Source organism: Colias croceus, chromosome Z (assembly GCF_905220415.1).
Source record: "Colias croceus chromosome Z, ilColCroc2.1".
Taxonomy (NCBI): domain Eukaryota; kingdom Metazoa; phylum Arthropoda; class Insecta; order Lepidoptera; family Pieridae; genus Colias; species Colias croceus.
In genome coordinates, this window is record NC_059568.1 from 11,158,411 (window position 1) to 11,181,625 (window position 23,215).

The 23,215-nt window shown below is 33.3% G+C and overlaps 1 protein-coding gene across 4 annotated transcripts in view; it reads right to left on the bottom strand.

Moving 5' to 3' along the window:
* Positions 1-23,215, bottom strand: part of LOC123705603 — a 78,787-nt gene that overhangs the window by 22,415 nt on the left and 33,157 nt on the right. For 3 of the 4 annotated variants that reach the window (XM_045654470.1, XM_045654469.1, XM_045654471.1), the window contains exons 9-10: positions 6,080-6,222; positions 3,590-3,638 (exon numbers count right to left, since the gene is read on the bottom strand). In XM_045654470.1, the coding sequence (XP_045510426.1) occupies positions 3,590-3,638; positions 6,080-6,222 (192 nt within the window). Of the gene's footprint in view, positions 1-3,589; positions 3,639-6,079; positions 6,223-12,791; positions 13,742-18,855; positions 19,019-23,215 lie in introns of those variants that run through there. The other variant, XM_045654472.1, reaches the window with a different exon arrangement.

Here is a 23,215-nt window from a genome sequence, read left to right on the forward strand (position 1 = left end):
AGTCATTACAATTAAGCTTCCCACACTGAGTTTTTATAAAAAAAAGCCACGTGTGTGTGTGCGCCGTTTGTTTATTTATGTTCTGAGCGTTGCGCAAACCATGTTGAGGCCGTCTTCTGACGTCACCGGGAACCTCGGAGTGACGTAAGATCATTATCGATATGAGCCGTAGATTTAATTATGAAGGTAAAATTCTTGTTACCCGCTAATAAAAACCATTATCATATTCATGAGTTCGCAAGGTCGTGCAACGTTTGTGTTTCGATAAAATTGACGACACTAATTTCACAGAAGATCGAAATTGAATCATACTTATTCCCTAAAACACAATCCGTGTAGACACGTAAAATTTTTAGATGGACGAGTCTCCGAATGTCGGGCACTGTATTCCGTTCGTTATCACGCCGCGTCGCGTCTATAACATAAACACGCGACTCAAAACAGGGGGGCAACGCGTGGGAGGCATAAACAAGCCGGCACCTTTTTCTAGCCAATCAGTGAGGAATGATTTCCACGCGCGGCCGACCGCTTCGAACTCCTTGATGAGCTCGATAGAGTAGACGGATTCTTCGCCGCCGTCGTCTACGGCGAGGGCAGGGTGGTCCGAGAAGTAGTGTAGGCGCAGCATGCGCAGGGGTCGGGCGGCGCATCGCCCGCCGCCTTTCGGTGCGGCCCGCCGCGCCTCCCACGGCTCACTGCTAAATATACGCGAGGCGCTCGCGCACCCGAGTCTGAACTTGACACCGGCCACAGTTTGGCGTCTTTCCCGCGGCCCACGCCCACCCTGCTGTGCCGGGGAGACGCGACTACAACACATCCGACTCACTACACAACAACTACACCAAACTAACGCTAAATATAATCTGTACCAGATCCAAATTTATCGCGAAATTACAGTCAACCGCGCAAATTTAATGTTAATATATTGTATGGCAAGCCGAACTAATCAGAAATGTAAACCATAGAATGCACTTTAATGAGTAATAAATATGAAACGAAATATAAATGATAACGGAGAAAGTGGTATTTTCAAAATAACCAGGAAAGATATACCTAATAATTTTATTGCTTTATTGTCATGATTAAAATTATATCATTTAATTACCCTCACCTATATATAACTATAAGTATCTTACGTTACACGGTAGGATACTAATAGTATTTTACATTACATTTTAGCAACTAAAATTTACTTACAAACATGTAGATATAACCTTGTATGATTGTACATAACAAATCGCACCTTTTGTAAATAACAATCTTTTCTCACTCATAATCCACAAAAAATTTCCATCTCTCACTAAATACTTTAACATATTTGGTTAAATACTTTTATAGAATACGTGCATTAAAAGAATTGTAAACCGATACAATGATACAGAATTATTTTATCGCTATCGATCGTAAACTTAATACAATCATATTTACAATAAAACGAAGCGATAACTTGTATACTTCATTCAAATGTTGACTGTGGTTTGGAAAGCGTAATGTTAATTTTCATTTTTAATATAATCTTCTGATATTTTACTGCAAGGATAAAAAAATAAAGCGTAATTGTATTAACCTAACTCTGATAAGAAGACGCAGTAAACATAAACGAATAAGAAGGAAATAGATAATAAAAGCTGGGTCACATCAAGACAAACCAAATATAATATAAATAGGGAAAATAATTATAAATACAATAGAAACACATATCACAAAACTTTCATATTATATTAACAAACATTATTTAGTTTGTGTCATCAACAATGCTACATTTGGAGCAATCAATATAGTAATGTATGATTTTGATTACAATTCAGCACCTATAAATAGCGTTTATATCTCTAAGGTTTTACTGCGAACGAGAGAAATAATAATGTTACTTGCTCTAATTGGTTTCCTGATTAATAAACTATCAATATTAATAGCCGTTAAGCATATGCTCTATAAAAATGCATGTGTACCACACAATATTATCTGAGTTATTTACGTTGCTAAATTAAATATAGACTCAGGTTATGAGTAAAAATTATAGTAACGAAATCATCTCAAATTAAACATACCTATAATAGCTTTGATATTCATTATAACAAAGTGAATACCTGTTCAGCGAGATGTGGGAGACATTTTTGATTACAATAATTTCAATAATTGATTTTTCTATGTGTAACTCAGAAATTGGACAGTTTTATTAGATCAAACCCCAGACAATATGTAGATAATCTTACACCTGAACGTGTAGCGATTGGATAAAGAAGCAGAAATACTTACAAATATATATTTAAACTAGTGGTCCGCCCCGGCTTCGCCCGTGGTACATATTTCGCAGTAAAAGGTAGCCTTTGTCCTTTCTCGGGTATTAAAATATCTCCATACCAAATTTCATGCAAATTGGTTCTACTGAACTGTTAAGGCGTGATTGAGTAACAGACAGACAGACAGACAGGGTTACTTTCGCATTTATAATATTAGTATGGATGACACATTTTCATATCATTAGAGACAGATGCAATCAGAGGAATGTTCCTACCTAGTGAGGGTTAGTTACTCAGTATAATTTTAATAGAATCCTCACCTAAAACAACCCAGTACAATTAGTTATTCGGGCTCAAAAGTGTCAGACTCAGTTTGTAAAAGAGGATTGGAATCGTTATTTTATTCAACACGAATATTCACACCGTAAAGGTTCTTTATAATTGTAAAAGCAACAGAACAAAAATCGGAAATAGCCGCGCTCTCTGTGACACGAGTTCGATTCAAAGGTATCGGAATGAACCTGTTCGAAATAGTGCCAATCAAATAACTTGATAGCTCCACAGAAACAAATGGAAACACGACCTCCGGTTAATCTTTCGCAGCTCCGAACCGAAACTGTTTTTACCAATTACTCGTAATTTATATTGAATTTAATTGGTAGTTTTTTGTATTACAATGCTCAATTGTCAAAAGTAAGTTCCTTCGCGATATGAAGAATACAGTATTTAGGATGAAATGATCCAATTAAAACAACTGTGATGTTTCTTTAACTAACTATACAAAATAACAGTTCAAATCAGTAATCTACAGAGCATTTTAGTCCCAATTGATTATTAATGTATATTCATGATCGATAAGTAAATTTAATAAGAATTCGATACATATAAAATCGATAACAAACAAATTAATGTGTTGACATTTTCAAAACTTACGCAAATCTGGCTTGGCATTATAAAATCTTGTACGATATAGCCGAGCCCAAATCAAAATGGTTCATGCTCCGAGCTATTAAATGCTACATGATTTTAAATCACTGTATGAAAATTTTAATCAAGAATCTTATATTAAATAACTAGGTACGATAGTGTTGCTACGCAAGAGTGTAAATTTTTATCTTATTAAAATCATCTTCCTATTTTCTATTTAGCTGCAGCCAGCTTGAAAGCAGTGGACATGTTTTCAAATTCCAAGTACTCACATACTTTTAGCATGCGCTAACTGCTTCAGACTTTCAGAATACAGCGAGATAGATTCAATGTAACGCGGAATATCACAGCAGCGACATTTCCTTAATAATATTCTCTACGTTGAGGCGTGAGTGCATATACACGTTTTACTAACTCACCCAGGTCAGAAAGATTAACTTTTTCCAGGAACGGATCCACTACCGGCAGCTGAAAAAGAAAACAAACGTTAATATTGTAACCTTAAATGACGGTACTTCGCATTGAATAAGTGATAGTGAGACCTTATTTAAAAGGAAATGCTTTTATATTACCCACTCATATTTCATGAATTAAATAGCACTATGAAGCGGGTCACACTTCGTTTTGAATATGACTTGATTGCGGTTAAATTTGCGTGCTGAATTTAAATTTTTAGTCGACGTTTCCATAACAACGAAGGTTCTCAATATGTAGCACTTTTTCCGCTACTATTTTGTATACATCGAAAATATAGCACTAAACAGAACTTTCAGCAAAAAAGTGAGCACAAAGCTCTCTTTTTTGCTGAAAGTCATCATAATTATGCTTACATAAAAAGCTTCACTGTATGTTGTTGAATACAATAGGTTTTTCTATGATAGGTAGCTTAAAAAGTTAAGTCATAAAAACGATTGATAACAATCGTTTTGGCGCACAAAAAAGTCCTGAAATTTTACTTGAAGACATCTTGTAATATTACTTCAGCTAATCTGGATGCAGCCGAAATTATGTTTGAATTATTGCAGAAAGGGTATTGCAAAAAGGGTAACAAAGTTAGTAGCAAAACTTCCCCTAGATGTATTTATAAAAATGAACTCTATGTAAGCTATATATAGGTTAAGGTTTTATGAGGGGCAATCGCTTGCAGCTCCATGCGTCATCTAATAAAATATTATTGTACGCAACTGCCAGAAAGGTTTTTTAAATTTTTGATACAATCAATACTACCTACCACATTTAGCTCAATATATAGGTACCTGTATAAAAGTCGTGTTAATCGTGTTATTTACACGATGTTGAATCGGAAATCGGAATCGGATTATATTGGTTTCATTAGATTTGTCAACGCTAGGATTAGGTAAAAATAGTCAGAAAAAAATATGAAAAAGTACAAAAAATATTGCTTCTCAATGGTACGGCGCGAAAAGCTAGTATAAGATAAAAATAAACTCACATAGTGCTCAAGTAACAAAATGTCATTCATAATGGTGTGAATAAAAACTGCAACTATTCAAAATCGTACAATAAAACTGTAGAAGACGAGCTACAAACAGAACACAATACTCTCATCGGGGTCAAGTGATTCCACACTAATTTGTGAGTTATATTCGCATGGCAATATTATTATTATAGTAACAACCGTTACAATAGATATCGGAACAGGAAAAGTAAAAGATAAGATTATACACACTTTAGTGTGGGTATGGCTGGTTTATGTTGTGTTTACACTAATAATAGTAAAGTGTATTTCCACGAAGAAGGGACAGGTCATTTTTTTTAATTAATTAATAAATTCGATTAACGATATAAGTTGAGCGCTTTCCTAATCAATTTATTGAGGAAATATTTGAAATAAAGCTATGTTTACAATGTATTAGATACAGGAAATGATAAATATTTTTTCCGCGCAAAATAGTAATTAAAATACAAGTAGGTATAGGTGAAGTTAGCCAGTACTTTAATGGTTTTATTGATTGTTTCTAATAAAATATATGAATTACTAACTTGAAAATTATAAAAATTAAGTCATTGGTTTTCTACGTCTTTACCTTATGGTGATTATTTTTCTTTTTAAAACTTCACCTCTATAGAATATAGATTCATAAACGGATAGCCATATATTTGGAAAAAGAAACATTAAACTACATAATTATTATTCGGAAAAATGATAACTTCGATATTCTCATTCGGTAAACAAGGGTTGATTTTTACAAATAAAAATATTATTTATATTAAGACAATAGTACACAACGAAAATTTTCAGATACCTACTATTGACGATAGCTACTACCTCATTGTTCGGAGACTGTCTCTATAAAAGCAATTGTAGGGATTCACAAACTGAGTTTTAAGATTTAACTTTGTTGTTCATAGAAGAACTTTAATACTTAGCAATAACATAAAAAATAGTCATTCAACACATCTTTTATAACTTCTTATTACGTAAATTAACTGTACAATTGTTACTTTTTAGACGCCTTATTATAAAAATAGTGATATAAGCACGTGGACTGTATATTTTATATAAATTAACGACAGGAAAATTAATACCCAAATGTAATGATATTTAATAGTAAATGTCCTTTGGCTATATTTTTGAGATTAATTTAAAAATAGATAACAATATTTATGACTTGTTATTGTTTGCTACAAACGTGGAGGTATTTAAATTACAAGAACTAAAGTATGCAAAGTTTTTTTTTTACAAATTATTAAAAAAATTGAAATCTTATATCACCCCACTTCGTAGGTAAATAATTTTATCAGTAAGCAATTACATTTGATTTCATTACTCTATCTTAACAAATCCAAAGCAATCTCCTCATCTCAAATCACAAATATGAAGCCTCGGTCATTGACCGAGGCGTCCGACGGGTCCGAGGGTTCTGACCGACGGTCATGAAACTTACCCCTCTAGCATCCCGGAACAAAATAGCGGCGTGGTGGGGGTCCAGCGAGGCGTCCGAGGCACGATGCCTCGCCGCCGGCACGTTGCCCAACGAGGAACGCCGCCTCTCCGCCTCTTGCGATGTTGTACGACGGAGGTGCGCACCTGCAAGAATATGGACTCTTTAGATGCTTTCGGTGAAGGTGAACATAGCAAAAGTATCCGAGCAGTAAAGTTTGGATACATTTAACACTATAGATTCCCGCCCATGGCTTCGCTAGTAGCTTCATAGTTCCCGTTCCTGTGGGATTTCCAGGATATCTATATTCTATTGTAGTTCTTCAGTTATCTACATGGCAAATCGCATTATAATCGGTTCAGTAGTTTTTACATGAAAGAATAACAAGCATTCATCCATGCATACTTACAAACTTTCACGTTTGTAATATTAGTAGGATATACCAGTAGATACTTTGTGGCAAGCTATACTGCAAACTAAAGGAAAACATCGAAACCGCACAAGAAGTAAAGTTTGACAACATAATGTAGACCGCTCCGTATTTGGTTAGATTGTATGCAGACAATATGCAGACTATCCCTTATAAATAATGCTGTTATTCGAAGACATCGTCATGATGTATTTGTCAATAACCAAAATGAATGACGTGCAATATCCACTCGACAAATGGTATGTCTATGCAGTCAGAAATCTGACGATAGTATACTAGGAGCATTTGTCTTTACTAGGTTTATTTCTTCCCGCTATATCTCATAGACTGACTCCCAACCCACGTGCAATATACTTATAAATACAATTCAAAATAAATACTAAATTAAAAGTACAATATAAAGAGAATCTTGTAAATTCTACATGGTTTTATTGATTGATTTCTAACTACTATCTCAACACACATACTTTAACGAAGCAAATTATCAATTACTTAAATTTGAAATCATCACCGTCATTTGTTACTTTTTTCATTTTTCTTATGCTGTGTTTCATTTGTATAATGGTTTGGGTCATAAGTGCAGATTCGGTTGACGTCACATGCTTTATTTCAATTCCATATACGTATTCGTTATTAAGAGCCAGCGCGCACGAGCAACTTTGTCTCCGCAACTATTTTGTCTCTCCCATCAATTGTATGGGGAGTTGCGTCGCTACGTGCGCGCACTTTCATAATAGCCCATGGGTGGGAGAGACAAAATAGTTGCGGGGACAAAATAGTTGCGGAGACAAAGTTGCTCGTGCGCGCTGGCTCTAAGATAAGAAAAATACCCACCAACCGAAGTAATTAACACTAGAAAATTAATTATTTTCAAAATTTATTTTACTTTTGTCAATAGTCACTCCCTCGAAAAATGAAAACTATTATTATCGAAATTATTATTAAAACTGAGCATGACGTTGTATATATGACAAAGTGTTAGTTATTGATATGGACTTTGATCTCATGACTCTTTCGGGTTAATTTAATTAAAAGAACGTGTTAATCTTCACAGTGTCACATACAGTCACATGATATTTTAATGACGAAAAAATTTTGGCAGTTTTCCTTATTCTCGTTACTAATACTTCATAATATTATATTTTTTGGTAAGAAAAGAATACATTTATTTAAGTTTTATACCATAATATGTCAGCAACATTAATAGTCAGGAACACACTATCGAAAATCTAGTTTTAGTAATAAGGCGGTATAGTTCATCATAATATCCATATAAATACTACTTGAAAAACGGTAACAAAGGCGAGTTTGAATAGATCCTCAGCCATTCTTAACTCGATAGATAGGTAGTAACCTATTTATATTTTATGACAAGCAATGTTACAGCGGCAGAAGTAATGAGGAAACAAGACAAATACTGAGAGCGATGTTTACAGCAATATAAAGGTTGTTCCTTTTGTACCACGTTTCTTTATGCAAGTTTAGATTTTAAAATTCACAACACCTTTTACACACAAGAACTTAGAAAGACGGGAAGAGAAACAGGCGTAAAAATAAATACACGAGCATTGTTTATGACGAAGATAAACATGTTTAGCTGCGGGCTTTGATGCACAAAAAATATCGTAATAAATTATTATCTCGCATGTCATCAATCCTTTTGATTTCTGACATGTCGATTTCATCGCAATGATCCATCTTTTTTATAAGAGCATTGTTGATGTGGAGCAATTGTAATCTTTTAGTTCGGGCCTTGATGCTCGGACACTCAACTTTAGATTAAAGGCCATAGCAGCTGAGCCACCATCACTTTATTTAATTAAATCATCATTATAGAGGTCACACACATGTTGCAAAAGACAAGTTATTATAATTACTCACGTGATATGGTAAATGGTTGAATTATTTAAATTATTTCAATCTAATTTAGGCCTATATTAAATAAATAATTTATTTAATATATTTAGTAGCTATTAATTTAACAAAATATGTCATTAATCAAAGGACAAATAGGCCAAGCGATTTGTTTAGAAAAAGCAATCAAAATAAAAACGATACCTAATTATTTACAGAAGGTACTTATCTATATATTAATCTTATTTGGGTCGAATTAATGAAAGTATGTCTTAAATACTTTCACCACACTAGTATCTAAATTAGATTGCATAAACCATTAATGTGGTCGACAGGTGCAAATTAAAAAACACAATTATAAAAGGTTCCCTTTATCAGACTTAATCTTGTGATACACGACGTTGTGTTCCGATATACTGTTAGTATATTCCAATATAAGTTTTAATATCAGTGAGTCCGTTTATTTTACTATTCGTTCGGATACGAAATAAAGAATTCAGTTCGAATATCCTACAAAAAGTACTATTAGTACTCAACAAAGCATCCACAGAAGCTATGACAAAAACTGTCCATTGAATTCAACTTCCCCAGTAGTTCAGGATACATCGCCCATTTTTGCAAGTGACTAGGTACTATCAAGCTGATTATCCGTTTGTAGCTTTATTTTGATGAGACACCGAATAATTTCGTGTACAAAACTCTCGATTGTGGTAGCTAACAGAGATAACAAGGATAAAATTTTTTGATTTGATGGTTCTCAAATATTTATTACGCAATTTGTAGGACAATATGTCTGTTGAATTATGTAAACATTAATTAAGTGAAAACAAAAAAATCAGCTGGTTAGTAATCATTTATGATGACCTCGTTATCGATACACTTTGGAAAGGGGGACTCTTTGAACCAACCATAGATTTTGTAGGACAAATATTTTTTCGAATAATTTAGGTAATTATCTTGAGATTGAACAAAAAAAAATTCAGTTAGTAATAAATATTTGAGAACCATCAAATCAAAAATTTTTATCCTTATTATCTCTGTTAGCTACCACAATCGAGACTTTCGTACACGAAATTATTGGGCGTCTCATCAAAATAAAGCTACAAACGGAAAATTAGCTTGATAGTAGTCACTTTCAAAAATGGGCGATGTATCCTGAACTACAGTATTGTGTTCAGCAAAAAGTTAAACCGCTCTAGAGCGTTAATGTTTCTTTGATCTTGCAAAGTAACGCCACTATAGATAATGATAAGAGAAGTTGCACATCATTAGGCGAAATTTATTTAACTGGTCTATTTCTTATAATAAGGGTCAAGACGTTGAATTGAAACCTATAATCCTTGGTCATGATTTAAACATGCCGCCGCGTAAATTGCTATGTTTATACAGCCGCGGAGATAATCCTAGGGTATATTATATTACATAAATTCTAATAAGGTTTATCTAATATTATTTCACACTGTTAGTAGGATCACGAAGAGAAACGTTATTTCTCATATACCTACTAAAGACACTGTAAAGATTTTTCTGAAACTATTTTAAAAATTTTCTTGAATAAAATATCAAAGTTAACTTACCTACTTTGAATAATGTTATGATTTAAAGTTTTTTAGCAGTAGTAAATATTATTTATTTATAACAATGATGCGCGATAAAAAATTCACATTAGAACAACAAAATGTACCTAACTACATACAATGCATCCATCCACGGGGCTTTTAACGATACACTCACTATCAAAGCTATGAAGTGCACTCCTAAAATGTTTTCAACAATATAAAACTCTATTATTCTGAAAATACTGAATAAACATATTTTCGAAATCTATTTTCCTACCGTAATCCGAACGAAGTACCTACCTGCTTGAAAAACCCAAATTAATAACAGTTACTAACTTTGCAAGTTAAGGATACATTGCATACATAGTGCATACATTGTAACTACATTATATTCTCTCATAAATTTACATAACTACATATCACCATACAGTTCAAGGTGAATAGCTCTCGAAGTAAATATATGCAAGGCGGCGTTGACATACAACATACATAATTATATCGATGATAGTATACATTTTTTTTGGATTTTCCTCCATCGCTGTAACAACACGAAACGAGATCAGGACAACGCACGCGATTAAACTCGGTTACATCCCACTGATTACATAACTAATAAAACTAATATTTGAACTGGCCCTGATTAAACTATCGGAGACACAGAACTTGTTTTTAAGAAAGGAGATGTTGTAGTGAGCGAGTGATCAGAATTCATTGATCTCAGTGTTCATATGATAAAAATATTAAAATTGTTTACATTTTCCATTGTTTCATCTATATTTTAAGTTACAATGAAGGATATTAACCCCACGTAAAGTTAATCTAAAACGGTATAACATTTACCTCATATAAACACACGTTGTTATGACCGAATACCAAAGACATACATTTTCCTTTTACAGAGATATGAGCGTAGCACGATCGTATAATTGTGTGTACATTCAATTATATTATAATTGTATTTATTACCTACTTACACTATAATAATAATAGCAGACCAAACAAAGTACGTGATTGCGCACTCGTATAGCAGTATTAACATATAAGCAATGCAAAACAAGGTAAAGCGAACCAAATAGGACGTAGACGGAGCTGAGACAAGATCGTTACAATAAGGTTATCGCGACGCAACCGAAGATTACTTCTCCATACCTACTCAGTTCGATGCAGTCGATGCATCAACACTTCGATTCTTTGCCAATGAGTTATAATTTCTGGATATGGTAAATGATTTAAAATACGAATATGAATTGTATAATAGGGCAGTTATTAGTTATCTGTAGTTATGAGTAGATTATATTGATTTTCAATAAATTCAAATAGAGATCTTTATTTAAATATGCTGTTTTATATAATCGAAACAATGAACTCGACGTCAGCGATAAAAATTATCCTATTAATAATATTGCACCTTGATACCTCTCGTATCTGATAAAAAAATCTCAAAACCTCTTTGGCGACTAAAGACGTATTTACACAATTCATTCTAACCAAATTCCAAACAACAGTCCATTTTCATTTAACCTTCCATTTGTGTGAATTTTATGGAATACGCGTCTAATTTTTCGGCTTTATTACATAAATAATTTATTTTTCAAAATTATTTTATAGACGCGTGTTACCGCAGCAACATGAGTAAAAACGCTCCTTCAATACGACAGAGAAATTTGATTAACCAGCAATTCGAACAGTAGTCGTTATGTGAACGTTTTTTTATTTGTATTCAAATTCTGTATCTAAATATTTATTTATTTAAATTGAAATTAAAAAACAACAAAAGGCGATATAGATTATATTATAATATAAATTGAAATAATCTGAATAACGTAGAAGAAGGCGTTACGTAAAAAAAAAATGTTTTTCAATTCTTTATTCTACTCTCTCATCTTGTTTAAATTAGTATAGGACACATCTAGTATATTATATTTATGTGTTTTACTAAGTCGTTCTTTTTTTTCCATACCTACCTAAAATATTCTGCATGCATTTCGTCGATATTTTGTTATGATTTGGTGAATCTGTACGCTTTGTAATCATAATTATTATATGTATTAAAAAAAGCTAGACAAGATAGACTCATTGAGAGTTTAACGTCAATGACTAACTAATAACGTGTCACTTGTTGAAGGTGAAACATATCGTAAAAATTACTAGGTACTCAATACTTTATGAATTCATTTACCACGTTCTCGAGCCGTAGTTTTGTAAATTGTAAACAATGAATTTTATCAGATTATAACTAATCACATAGATTTAATTGAAGTTACGAAACTCATTCATAATTAAAAACGTTTGTGTTTACTTGAGCCCAAGAAAATTGTATCTTATAAAGCACTAGTATATTCGATTGCCATTTCTTTAGCATTTATTTGTAAACATTTAGCGTAATAATTACTTTACTAAAGTTCAATTAGTTCTTAGATGGGTAATTATAAATATAAGCAGACGCTGATTTAGCGGCGAAGGTTATTTATTTTAAACATCTAATCGCTAGGTCAACTACTCCACTAAACATTTACATTATTATAATCTTTATTTTAACTATGAATATTTACTATCGTTTACTGTCTTGATAAATGTTTATAAATTTGTGGTCTTTACAAAACATTTAAAATAAAACCTTGTAATATTTACTCTTAGTAACTAAACAGAATAAATAATATATAAAATGAATAATAATAATATGAACTTTGTTCGTGAATTTTTTTATACGTTCACCATCGTCTTATGTTATTGGATATTATTATTCAATATAACAATAAAATTATTCAAAAGACAGATTTTATATGTCGTTTCTATACAATTGATTTCATGCATATTCAATTATGTATTTTTAGCTTAATGTATTAAATATGACAATAAAATAAATATATACCTTCTCTCAATATAGCCTCAAAAATCTCGTAGGTCGCGCCGCAGTCATCGAGTATAGAATGAGTAACTTTGTGTATACGATCTGCATCCAAAGATTTGGAGCGAGATCGGAATTCCTCGGGGTCTATGGTGGGTTCAAGCGTCGTAGCCGGCACGGCGCACGACCCCCTTCGACCTTCACCCGATTCATGACGCCAATGACCTACTTTCTTCGAAAATGTCCGAATTAATTCCTGAAAGGAATGCTTGTAGTTGTGGCCGCTTCCGCTCGATCCGGACCCCCGCCTCTCAGAAGAATCTTTACTTCGGGTTATATTTTCGGTCAACTTCTTCACAAAGCTCTTGTTATCGAACCGGCTCTTGTGACTTATTTTGGTATTGCTGATTTCACCGTAGCGTTCGCATTTGCTGAATTCATTTTCTTGTATATCGTCCATAACATCGTTGAACAATGGTGAAACGTAATGGCGGTAATCTTGCCGGGTGGGTTGTAGACTCGATGAATATCTATCATCGTCATGTCTTCGTCTACTTTCTCCGTGGCTGGAATGCGGGGTGGAAGATGCGCCGGAAACTTGGGCTTGAGGATCCATTACATCTCGGTAGTATGAAGCAAAATTAGAATATCTATCTCTAGGACTAGATGAATACTCGTAGGAACTTCCGGGCGTCCCCCGAAAACTTCTGTGTGTGCAGCAACTTCTTCGATTGATAGGAATGGCTTTGCTGCGTCCATCGCTTTGAGCTGGTCGCGGATCTGGCGTACTCAAATTAGATTGCCAACTATCAGAGCTATCCTCCTCTTCCAAAGGAGGCGTGGACTCCCTCGAGTGGTGTTTGTGGAAGAAATTTGATAGCCCGTGCATGGTTACAAATTTATACCATTATTTCAGTAGCAACAACACTCATTTTTATAGTCTATTTAATTACGCTGTTCAAGCCGAATCCAGACTGAGGTTCGAAATAAAATAAAAATTGATAGTTTACTGTTTAATAAAAATATCTTTAAATAGGCGTAGAAGTTGAATAACCCAACAAGAAACCGGTGTGAAATATGACGTAACGTAATACCCAATTTGTTTACTATAATATGGTTTTGAATGAAGGCCGGTTTCCTCTATTCTAAAGAAGAGGGTGTGTTGAATATAAAGACCAAGAATATACTGGAAAATAAATAAGGGGATTTTTTTACAATAGTAAATGCATGACGCATGCGTGTATAAGGTCACCTTCACAGATTTTGCACTCTTTGAACTGATCTCTTTTTGCAATCAAAGCATTTTGCCTTTGACATTTGCTTAAAATTTTTACCCAGTGACGTACTTTTTAGGGCATAGGATATCATGATTAAAATAGCTTTTATCTTAAATAAATGGAGAAACTCTAACAGATCATTATTCGCTGTATTATTATTTCTCAATTTATTTTATATTGAAAACGGAAACGATAAATAAATGTGCAGATGCATTTATAGAGTAAATAAAGCAATATTATCCTGTGGGACAAAATGTGCATTCATTGTTTAGCCATTATAGTTTAAATTAACTAACCCCAACTCAACTCTTACTAAAAAAGGTAACGCTTTAATTTTCTCACACAATGACAAATGATTTTTATTTTTCTCACACAAATTGTAAAGTAATTTTATGGTCGTATTGAGATAACTATATTCTTTTAGAGTATTTCATAAAAGACAGTTGTGTATTTTACCAAAATATATACATCTATAATCTTATAAAGCTGAAGAGATTTTTGGTTTGTTAGCGTGCTTGGTTGAAAGCCTTAATGTCAGGAACTACAAGTCCGATTTTAAAAATTATTTCAGTGTCAGGGTACCCTTTTTATAGAGAAAAGCCAATTTATATGGTAGCAACTTCGGAAAATATATTGGGAATGATTTAGCTATACTTCCAATGTAAAGGAGCTAATAATTTTATCACTACACTTATCAGCCCAATTGAGGAGCTGTCACATGTCAAACGAATGGCATCCGTCGTCGCTTAACATTCCATTTCATCAACGAGGATTTAAACCCAGAAACGGCTAGCGTTATCTCTCCGAGGGATCCGAGATGGATCTTATAAAATAAATTTATCTCTAACTAGTGCGGAATGTAAAATTTTACGGCAATTTTTTTGGGAAATGCAGAACTACTTTACTTTGAATTTAAAGATTATTACTTTAGGGCGAATGTAATCTATATAAGTGTTAAACACTTCTTTACATCAGTCTGAATGGAGTGGCAAGCTCAACGATGAAAACTTTATTTTGCGAAAATCCGAATATTCCTATGTATATTCATTGAAAAGCAAACGTATCGGAAATAACATTACTAACATATTAGTTTCTGCTGTACTTAATTGAGGAGTTTGGTAAAGTAGACGTATAATATTACCCTACGATAGGTCTAATCTCGGTACACGCGTATTATATCTGTATGGTAATGTAATAGGATCCTCTTTCGTGGTTTCTACGCCTCTGCCCTTATTCATCTAAAAAGAGGGCAATTGAGATCGTTTATATTCATCGCACCAGGTTTAACCTTAGCCGTTAATTCAACGTGTTTATGCCGAAAATAAATTAAAGACCCTTCAACATCTTTGATATTGGGCGCCTTTTTGATGTTTTCCTTGGATAAATCATTATAAGGGAAAACGTTTAAAGATCTTTATCGCGTAGTCTTTCTTGATTTTGTTGCTACTGTGAGTCCTTTCACAGCTTCTTTTTATAGGTATATGTATTAGTACTAGCTGCTCCGCGCGGTTTCACCCCCGTGGCTCCACTCCTGTTGGTCGTAGCGTGATGATATATAGCCTAAAACCTTCCTCGATAAATGGGCTATCTAACACCGAAAGAATTTTTCAAATCGGACCAGTAGTTCCCGAGATTAGCGCGTTCAAAAAAACAAACAAACAAACTCTTCAGCTTTATAATATTAGTATAGATTTTAATGAAGCTTTTCTATTTACCTCGATGAAAAACAACCAAAAAATTAATTACAAACTCTTAAATATACCAGCACAAAAACACGATTTCATCGAAGCTAGCAAGTAACAGTGTAATCTGCGAAAGACTGCACGTATAGACCGGGATCCCTCGCCCTTTTTCGTAAGTGATTACTAACAAGCTAAATTTTCGTCAGTAGCTTCATTTTGACGAGACGCCCAACATTAGCTAGTACAAAAATTTCGTAAGTGGTAGCTAACAGGGGTAATGAGAACATAATTTGTTGATTTAGTGGTTATCAAAAATTCATTACTAACTGGTTTTTTTATTTATAATTCTTATAATAATAATCTAAATTAGCCGAAAAAATATTTGTCCTACAAAATGCTAGGTTTGATCAACGAGGTCCCATTTTTGCAACATGTACTATTTACGAGGTCATGAAAAATTATTACTAACCAGCTGATTTTTTTTTTGTTGGTTAGTTAATAATTATATAATTTAACGCCCACATTGTCCTACACATTACGTGGAACGTTTTTCTAGTCCGACACTCTTAGGTTGTAGTACAAATACTAGATGTAAAAATAATTAGTATCAAGTTGAAACTTCGTGAGTAGCTTCGTTTCAATGAGACGCCCAAGAATTTCCTTTACGAAAATGCTCGATTGTGGTAGCTAACAGGGGTAATGAGGACATAATTTGTTGATTTAGTGGTTATCAAAAATTTATTACTAACTGGTTTTTTAATTTATAATTCTTATAATAATAATCTAATTATAATTGTCTACAATTTGTTTCTTATATATTTTTTTCTGAAATCAATTTTTTTAAAGTTATTTAAGCATAAATTGAAACATGTAATTAAAATTACTTTTTTATCAGTTTATATTACTTTTTTGTTATTATCATAAGTAATTTTTGCATTTATCTCAACAATAATAAGATATAATAGTATTTGAACATTTTTTGAAATCACAATTATTTATAAATAATAAAATTATATTGGGTACGCACTTGGATGTTTAGAAAAAACATTCAAATAAATTGAAAAAAAATAAAATAAAAACTAATTTTATAAATATATATCATGGTGTGTGTATGATTGTGTCTAAGTAAGAAAAAGATTCTTTTCTTTGTTTTTTATTTTTAGATGAGGAGAGTGATGCCAGTAGTGAGGATGAATGTTTTTCTGATGAGTCAGATGAAAATTAATTACTTTTTTATATAAAAATATCTACTTTTTCATGTATGTTACATAATAAAGTTGATTTATTTCAATAAATATATTTTCACTTTACCTCATGTTGCACATAGGAAAAAGGAAAATTACGATTATTGTAGGACTACGGATGCATACCAGTTTTTTTGTAGGACATTGTTTTATTCGGATAAAAAACACACTAATGTATCACGTGATACTTTTGTCCTACAGTTACTAATAAAAAAAATGGTCCTGTGGTATGGACAACTTAGGAGTCTAGGACTAGAAAAACGTTCCACGTAATGTGTAGGACAATGTGGGCGTTAAATTATATAATTATTAACTAACCAACAAAAAAAAAATCAGCTGGTTAGTAATAATTTTTCATGACCTCGTAAATAGTACATGTTGCAAAAATGGGACCTCGTTGATCAAACCTAGCATTTTGTAGGACAAATATTTTTTCGGCTAATTTAGATTATTATTATAAGAATTATAAATAAAAAAACCAGTTAGTAATGAATTTTTGATAACCACTAAATCAACAAATTATGTTCTCATTACCCCTGTTAGCTACCACTTACGAAATTTTTGTACTAGCTAATGTTGGGCGTCTCGTCAAAATGAAGCTACTGACGAAAAATTAGCTTGTTAGTAATCACTTACGAAAAAGGGCGAGGGATCCCGGTCTAGTAGTTAGTAAAACAAAAGAATTTTCCATTTTCAATCTTCTCGTTTAAAATGAAACATGTTAAAGCATTTTCGAGCTTCGCAAGCGCCAATAGCAAGGATGGTAAACAATGGCCTCCCGGATATATTGTAAAATGGCATATATTGTTGACAGCTTCGTTTTTCAATAGTAATTTAAAATCAGGGGCGTTTAACGGCCATACGCTTATATCACTAAATTGAATCTAAAGTAAACGCGCCGATCGGCTAACCAAACTTTGTCTCCTAAACTATTGCAATTGGTTATAGACAGATAAACTATGTTACACCTATGTATAGGTATATCGACTTAATAGATATTAAATCGTAAATTCACACAATTTACAGATTTTATTTTTTACTATCCACTGCATTACTTATTGAAAGGTTTTCTGTTAAAAGAGTTAGTGGGTTATTCTATTTTAGTCCAGTAATTTTATAACAAAAATAGAAAAGGGTCGTAGCGTTTACACCCGACACAGAGAAAGAAAAACGCATTTTTTCACCTATTTCCATTTTTCATGGGAAAAAAATATCTAAAGGCTCCTTTAGATAACTTAAATACCTAATTTTGAGAAATCATTAGTATCGAATTGCATCGTTAAACTCTGAGTTGAAATCACACGTATACACAATCGGTACTTTTAAATATTTGATTTCATTTTATTATGAATAAGATGTTTGATCGAATTGTAAATAAAAAAATGTACATAGTAACAACCTAGCGCACAGGCTGTTTAAATATATTATCAAGGTAAAATAAAATGTTGTGATTAAAACTGAATCATCAAAATAAAATGTCAACGTTGAACGCTATTGGACGCAATTGAGTTTTTTTCTATTTAAAAACATACCTAGTATTTGAATTTTGTAACATAACGAATACATTTTAAACCCACCAAACTGATTATAATTAAATTATTTCAAAACTAACTTCAAAATGTCATTGATCAAACGGATACGTTTACAAATAAAAATTGTGTTTGCATAAATTAAAGTCTCACAGAACAACGACGTATGTCCATAATTTACGAGAATAATTTGGCACTAAATAAATAGCTAATAAATATTTTAACAATAGTCGGCCGGCAATTAATGCATGTGTTTGAAACCTAAATACTTTTTGTCAACAACGGCATTGCGCCAAGATGCATGTGGTCAAAACAACACAATTATTAACGTGTTATAATGCCAAAAGTAAACACACCGCTAATGTCGAGATTCGACCGAACAGCGCATTGAAAATCTTGTTTCACTTTACAACTGTTTAATCTTAATCACTTCAATTTTTATTAAACACGAGACCGAGTCGTATCTATCACTGCAATTCTATATTTGACTCGTGCGCGACACGTCATTTACTCGCGGCAACCGTGGGAACACTAAGTAAAATAAATAAGCAAGAGAGCAAACGAGAAGGCAGTAGGTATATAATATAATGCGAATCTACATCGGCCTCGTGGTGAGCACGCGACAAAGGTAGGGTTAACATCAATTTGCGATTACTAGTCACCCGCGAAATCTGTAATGGACATCAATTAATCTCCTTAAATCCGCTAATTATCGCGCACCTTTCTCCGCTACCACAGTTACTGACTCAATATGAAACGAACAGATTAAAATAAATATATTATCAAGAAACTCATTGCTACTTGCCCCTGTTTTAAACATTTTAGGACAAGGACGGGAACATGAATAAATGACACATTTGTATAATCACATTCCAAGAAAGGGTGTCATGACACATGATTACATTTTACGTAATACACGTTGAATAAAATTATTTTTAACCGACTTAAAAAAAGGAGGAGTTTATCAATTCGGCTAATATAATATATTTTTTTTGTTTCATACGCAATACTGCGAGGAATCGCTGAAGAAAATTAAAAATAAAGGAATAACGTTTATTGTTTAATTTACATATTAAAAGCCAATGACAACAACATAAACAACTAAATTATGTACCATAACTATTTCAAAACAGTTATGGTACATGGCTTCGATAAGCTGGACACGATAGGGGAATTGAAGGTCACCTAGTGAGGCGTCTTGGAGTTTCCCTATGTGGGATATCACGAATCTTAAGCCGCGTATAGATTAAGCGCGGCAAACCATCGAACATTGGCGCGCGCGACGGCCGCGCACTATGTAGACGGGATCGCCGCGCGCGGCGACGCGAACATTGCCGCGCTCGAACGTGCCGCGGGGCGATCCGCTCACTGTCGGTTTTTGAGACCGCATCAAAGGAGCTTCAGTCGTTCGCTCGCGCGCCATGTGGACGTTTTGTAATTTTGGTGATTCGGCTCGCGCGGCGTATACGTAAAAATAGACAACTAAAAATGCCGTTTACTAATACAATTGTATGGCGCTGATGAATTTTTGTGGAACAGATTTCCTCCCAATACCACAATAAATCGGTAAGGTATGATGCGTGGGTAGAAATCAGTAAAAAAATAGATATACCTATTCCTGACTTGAAAAAGAAAATGACTATACTTTTGGCGTCCTACAGAAGAGATGTTCGTGATGGATCGCCTGCCGCGCGCGGCAACTACGTTCAACTTAAAATATATCTACATATTGGCTCGCGCAGCAAATGATCGTCAACTCTGGTCGAACATTGGCTCGCGCGGCTGCCGCGCTTAATTTATACGCACCTTAAGGGAGTAAGAAATGAGGAAAATCGTTGGGAACAACTGTCCCCATGTTGTGCCTTTATTTATTGCCCTATTATTGTGGGAAGTTATAAATCTATCTTAAGAACACATGCCAAATGTTATAAAAACAATTAATTTTATAAACCGTTTTTAAATAAGGGTATGTCAATTCGACTCGTGTTTATTTTATTTTGCTGCAACGACATAAAATATCAATTTTAAGTTACATAATATGTTATCTAATTCGGATTTCAAGTAAACACCTTTTCTCTATCTATTTACAACAACATGTTTATCATTACATATCTCAGAAAGTCCGAAACAATTAATCGCATTATTTTTTAGGAATGCAAGTTTCGACAAAATCAATTCAATAATCGTAAAAAATATAGACAAGATATAAATTTTTATATCGATGGAAAATTTACAGAATAATATTATGTACCCATATACTATACTAACCCTGTTTCACCCGTTCGCTCCGTTTCACGCGTGATGATATATAGCTTATAACCTCGTTAAATGGGCTATCTAACACCGAAAACAATTTTTCAAATCGGACCAGTAGTTCCTGAGATTAGCGCGCTCAAGCAAACAAACAATCTCTTCAGATTTATAATATATGGTATGTAAATTTTCTTACGTCGACTGGTAACAGGTGGTATTCTGTCAATGAATGTTATACCAACAAAAACAAGGGATGTAATGATTCCATCTGGGCACTTAAGACATAAGAAATTTGTGAGATCAATAATTATTTTTTTTTTAGATCCTGCCTGTTTTATATCAATAAATTGTAAAACGAGTCTGTACTTTTTTAAATTATTCCAATTTCGTAATATAACTTTATTTAATAATGCTCTATTTCAAGTATAAAAGTTTATTATTTATCACACAGGACACCAATGTCTGGAATAGTTCTATAATTTGAAATACTTTGACAGCTCTGTGTAGGTACGCAGTTTTCAAGGAAATATGTGACATTTCCCACTAGGTAATAATGTAGTAAGTGGAAACTTAGCTTGTGTACTCTCACCCTATTTTTAATAAAAAAGGTTAGTCCAGAAAGTTTGGTTATTTTAATCGTCTATAAGTCTCTGTCCCCGACCCTAGTCCAGTGAATAAATGTGAAGCGTAAATTTTCTTATCCTTAATTACTAGACACATCTGCTATATATCACAAATTAATCGCTTCGTGATAAGGATTGATTTTAGTGGTTTCCAATAATGTCTGCCCCCGCGGTCGTACAAATATAAGGGGCATAAGATGGTAAAAGTATGTTGTGACGATACTAAAGTATTTCCAGAAGAGTCTTCTTGAATTGTACATAATTAGTTGCAATAAATGTTTCGAGTTTGAGTTTAAAATAAGAACATCGGTTAACTGAATGTAAATAACTATATCCATACTTATCTATACTAATAGGTATATAAATGCGAAAGTAACTCTGTCTGTCTGTCTGTTACTCAATCACGCCTAAAATACTGAACCAATTTGCATGAAATTTGGTATGGAGATATTTTGATACTCAAGAAAGGACATAGGCTACCTTTTATTGCGAAATATGTACCACCTGCGAAGCCGGGGCGGACCTCTAGTAATATTATAAATGCGAAAGTAACTCTGTCTGTCTGTCTGTTACTCAATCACGCGTAAACTACTGAACCAATTTTCATGAAATTTGGTATGGAGATATTTTGATACCCAAGAAAGGACATAGGCTACTTTTTATCCTGGGAAAATGACGCAATCCCGAAAATCCCACGAGAACGGGAACTATACGGATTTTTCATTCAAAACGAGGGCGAAGCCGCGAGCGGAAAGCTAGTTGGATATAAAAATTAAATATTTTACCTGCCTAATAACTCATATCTATGCAGTATGCATTGAAAAATTCATTTTCAACGTTCATTGGACAATCAATAGACGTTTGCATGGCAATCAAGTTACAAAAGAATTAAAGTATAATATGGTTGTTGCTTTACGAAAGATCAATTATTTATCTAACGTAAGAGTAATCAACGTTCCCTCCCAGCCTATTTCGCAAAAATCGCCGAAGGTAATACACGTATACTACAAGGCTCGGAAATTTGCCAAGTGCAATTCATACTAATAACTAGAAGATACTTGAAAACGCTTTTTCCTTTTTGAAAATCTTATTTAAGACGGTAATTTTACAGCTGCAGGAATACAGAGAATACAAAATAGAACTTTTATATATGGATTAATTTTAATACTTATCTAGACAGTCTGTAAAAATCGAAACAAGATGAATCCATCTTATCAACATAAAATTATCTAATCTGACCTATTTGCAGCATAGCTATAGTAGCATATTTATTATAATAATGTATTTATCTGTTCAGTAAATTAATTATTTCAACTAACTAATAAATTAACGCTAATTATTTGGTCAAACACTGAAATAATAATTTGCATTGGACTGTTTTTCAGCATAAACGGACAATTTAATTTTGCATGGTTACATCGTGTATTTACTATGGCAATCTAGTAATAATTGGAAATTTCAATGACTATCTGTGGACATATAACTATGTGCACAAAGCATATACGTATGATTAGTGCTACAATATACAGTACAATAACCGAAATACTCTTGGAAATTCAAGTCTAACCGAAATTGTAAACCAATCTCCACGTTTGCGTATCTTGTATGTGTGGTATGGCGAATTTTTTAATATCTATATCCCAAAGATTAATTCTGGTAAAGAGACCATAGGAGATTCGTTCATTTTAAATGTAGTACGAGTTTATAAACTTACTAGCTTTCCGCCTGCGGCTTCGCCCGCGTTTTCAAAGAAAACCCCGCATAGTTCCCGTTCCCGTGGGATTTCCTGGATTAAACCTAGCCTATGTTGCTCAGTGAAGATGCAGCTTTCTAATGGTGA